General features: G+C 38.1%; 1 protein-coding gene across 1 annotated transcript; it reads right to left on the minus strand.

The window, feature by feature from the left end:
- Positions 1-1,901: 1,901 nt before the first annotated feature.
- On the minus strand, positions 1,902-3,467 carry LOC104403418. Its single transcript, XM_010011548.1, has 2 exons — positions 3,328-3,467; positions 1,902-1,980 (listed from the first exon to the last, which is right to left on the minus strand). Exons 1-2 carry the CDS (start codon positions 3,465-3,467, stop codon positions 1,902-1,904), a joined length of 219 nt encoding a protein of 72 aa, XP_010009850.1.
- Positions 3,468-3,840: the final 373 nt, after the last annotated feature.

Here is a 3,840-nt window from a genome sequence, read left to right on the forward strand (position 1 = left end):
AGATGCAAGAGGTGAGGGGCATATTTTTCTTTTTTAAAATATACCAGCTCTAATTCCCTCTATTCTGTACCTTGTGTGGTCACTTTCATCTGACTGAGGGGATGCAAATTGTTTTCCTTAGCTTAGTTCAAACTCTTATTTCAGCCAAAAATGGTACAAAAATCAATCAAGATGGAGTTTGGGTAGAGTGTCAGTAAAAACAAGGCACAGAAGGTGATGGGAGAATTGAAGTCTGTGAAACGTCATTTTCAAAGAAATCTAACTTTTACTAAAACCTCATATTGTGTAGATACTTGGTGACTGTTTATTAAAGCATAGCTATATTGTAATTATACTGTTATCCTGCCTGTTCCCCATTGACAACACTTTATAAATTGCTTAAGAAAAAAACTCAACTGAAGAATATGAATTTTACAGCTTTTTTCAGCCATCAGGCAAACTCTGCTCTCAAATTTGGTGACATACCTACTGGTGTCTTGATTTTTGAGTACATGTTCCAAGGTCATCTTTTTTGTCTCAGACTTTTTGGATTCCTCAGGTTTCCCAAACATTATTTACATGTTTAAATTACCATAATACATTTGCTTCAACCTTGCGAGACACAAATGTGGATTTAAAAGGTGATGGGTAAAGAGGGAAAAAAATACCATTTCAAAGTTTTGTTTTGCTTTAAAAAGAACATATTTTCCAAATATTTTAAAACCCCAAATCCTTCTGCTGTTCTCTTCTGGGCCCACTGACAATTAACAAATTCTTTACTCTGAAAAAATATGAATTACCAGAGAAGTAGTGAGTAAGTCTTATAGAAAGGGACTAAAAGTTTAAACAACTGAGTGAAGAGATTTTTACCATGCTCTAAACAACCTATTTTGCAGTACATTACCCCAAGCATTCTGATGGCAACAAAGCACTCACCCTAAAAAGGAAGCAATTTTATTTCACCTGCCTGTTGGAGGAAATGCCACATTTCCTAATAAGGCATTAGGAAAGAAAGGAACTACAGACATTTTTTACTAATGGCAAATGTGGGAGAGGAAGCCTGCCATGTTTCTCAAGGTACTGGTTGTCAAGGAATATGTACTGGGCCTTAGAAGGAAATAAGTGTCAGTCATAACAGACACCTGTGAAAATGCATCAGGCTGCTCTGTGAAACAGATTATCAGTCCAGCTCTAAACAAGCCAGGTCAGGTACGAGAAGCAGCCTTAAAATGCCAGGTTATTTTGTCTTTGTTGGTAAAGTGTCTCAAGTTAGCTAATGTGGGTTGTGATTGAGCAGTTCTTGCTGGTCTCTCACAGACACAGACACCGTTTGTCAGGGTACATATTATTATAAATAATATAAAGTCTTTACAGACTTTATATGGCAGCTAGGATCTGTAACTACCAACAGGTTTGTTTCCACTAGTGATGTGGGTTACAGTGCCACTGTTTGTGCATGACCTCTCTTTCTTAGTCTGAGTTGGGCTCTGCAGTGTTCAAACCAAACCAAACTAAACCAAACCCCTCAACTGTTCATTAAACAATTTTGAAAGAAAATCACTTCATAAGATTATGATTAGTCTATGCAGAAACCTAAAATGTTGAGGAAATGCCTCTGCTGAGCACTAACTGTGTAACTAAATTTTTTTCCAAGCATCTACAGCTCAGCGAACCATAATTAGTACTCTTCAGAGTACTAATACAGAAGGCTTCAGAGTACTTCAGTCTCTGTCAAATGGAGGGATGGATGCATAATTGTAAAAGCTGCATCAGAAATATTACAAATGAAACTTCTAACAATGACGGCTAATTAATTATAGCTCATTTAAGCCACAAAGTAAAACTGACTTTAGCTTTTGCATCACACCATCATGCTTTCCTATGAAAAAATTCTCTTTTTCCCTCAAACTTGTGTGGGATCTTCAGCTGGATGGGTCTTCAGGTTGGGTCCTCAACATCTTTATTCGCTTTTCCAGCCTCTCCATCCATTCATTTCTCAGCCTAAGGACAGAAACATGGATTAGCTTGCCCTGATATTTTTACAGGGAACAGGCTTATAACCTTCATATTTCCCACCGGTCATATCCTTTGGTGCTTATTCCCAGTTGTCATGCAAACTGACCTGTCCCTTTAGTATGCTTTCCTTGAGAGCGCTTCAGGACCAGCTCTTAAATCCTGATGAGGGCTCACCTGAGCTCTGTGGTTCGTCTTCATGGTGCCCTCTCTCAACTGCCTGTGTGTGCTGGAGTGACTTGTCACCTGTACTGGAGATTGCCTGCTGCCACCTGCTGGGTAGCATCACCCATCTCCCCAGTCCCCCTCCTCAGAAATGCCTTAAAAAAAGTACTGCATAAAGGCTACTGAGCACTGTGTGGCTTAGAAACACTGTGTGTGTTGAAACTGCTGCTAGACCCTCAGTGCACACCTTTAGGTGATAGGTGGCACTTTGTGTGTTTTGGAGTGGTTTTTCTTTCGTAGTATCTGTGTACCACAGAAAGACTGCTTCAAATAGAAAAGACAGAATTTCACAATTGAGGAGTCAGTCGAGATGTTGAGATAGCGTTAGTTACAAATGGATAAAACATACTAGAGACTAATTCCAGTGTTTCTTCATCCAGTGTTATTAACGCAAGGCCACTCTAGCTCTTATATTTTTAAGCAACAATTCAAAGAGAGGCCTGAGGAAGATTTTGAAAAATAGAAAAAGCTTTTCCATTGAATAATCTCAAACCAAAATATCCATCTTTGTAAGAGCCTTCAACTTATGGAGACTTCACATGAAGTAAAACTACTTGATCTTGCTGTGGACTGATCTTCCTCATTGTGGCTGTTTAAGGTAAATATAACTGATTGATGTAAATATAAATATGGCTATGGATGACAACTGCCTTGGTCGGTCAGTCAGTACACTTAGACTGTCTGCTTTATTATGGATTTATGGATTTACCTTATGCAAATTAAGATAATGAATTCAAACTATGTTCTTCTGAAAACAAGGCTATTGAGAAAGAAGGTGGGCCAAGTACACATCTGTGCCAGGTCTGCTGTGAACATAAGCCTTGATGTTCAAGCCAAGCCTGCACTGCTAGATGTTTTCCTAGTAACTTCAGAAAGTTCTGCACTTTAGACCCATTTACAGCATAAGAGTGAATTATTCTCTTATCTTGTGAAGCCATATCTTAGACATGTTAGGATTAGCATGCTGATTTGGGAAGATTTATTATTTTCTAAAAATCTAAGAAAAATATTTTCAACTTTCATTGCATGATTTAAATATAAGTATCACTTTTCTTTAAAAAAGAATTACAATGCAAACTCGAATAACCTTTCTGGATGCCAACTACCCACTTTGTCAGAGCACTTCTTTGCTGACGTTCTTTTTCAATTTGCAGATATCGAGTTTGTTGTTCAATAGTCTTTTCCCAGAAGTTCCTCAGGTCATTAGTTTCACATCCCCGCACCTCATGACGTATGTATTGGCTATTCATTTTCTCTAAAGGAGAAATCTGAAAAAGTATATGACAAGTTATTGGTTCCTTGTCTGTTTTCATGGCTAAAGCACACTCTTGCTGTTTTGGATTTTCACAGTATAAGGGTCACACAGTTTGGTTTTGGTTTTGTGTTTGTCTTTTTTTGTAGGATCAGGATAACAGTGGGCATGGCTCACTATTTCAGCTTTTCATTCCTAGCTGTGACACTTGAGAATATGCTGTCTGCAGTGATTTAAATTCTTACTAGTTGACCTCAAATATCTCACTTTCATCGGCCTGCAACCTTTAAGCCCACAATGCAGGACAGTTCTGCTGTACTCTCTAGCTTAATGATTAAGATACTTTTTACTGTACTCATAAATCAAAAGGA

The sequence above is a fragment of the Nestor notabilis genome, unplaced genomic scaffold (assembly GCF_000696875.1).
Source record: "Nestor notabilis isolate BGI_N333 unplaced genomic scaffold, ASM69687v1 scaffold7743, whole genome shotgun sequence".
NCBI classification, from domain to species: domain Eukaryota; kingdom Metazoa; phylum Chordata; class Aves; order Psittaciformes; family Psittacidae; genus Nestor; species Nestor notabilis.

What these genes read in the sequence shown, in the direction of transcription:
- LOC104403418 (XM_010011548.1), bottom strand. Translation starts at nt 3,467, where the DNA reads ATGAATAGCCAATACATACGTCATGAGGTGCGGGGATGTGAAACTAAT. An exon ending in CAAAGAAGTGCTCTGACAAA is followed by an intron (nt 1,981 to 3,327) that starts GTGGGTAGTTGG and finishes TTCTGTCCTTAG; the next exon opens with GCTGAGAAATGAATGGATGG.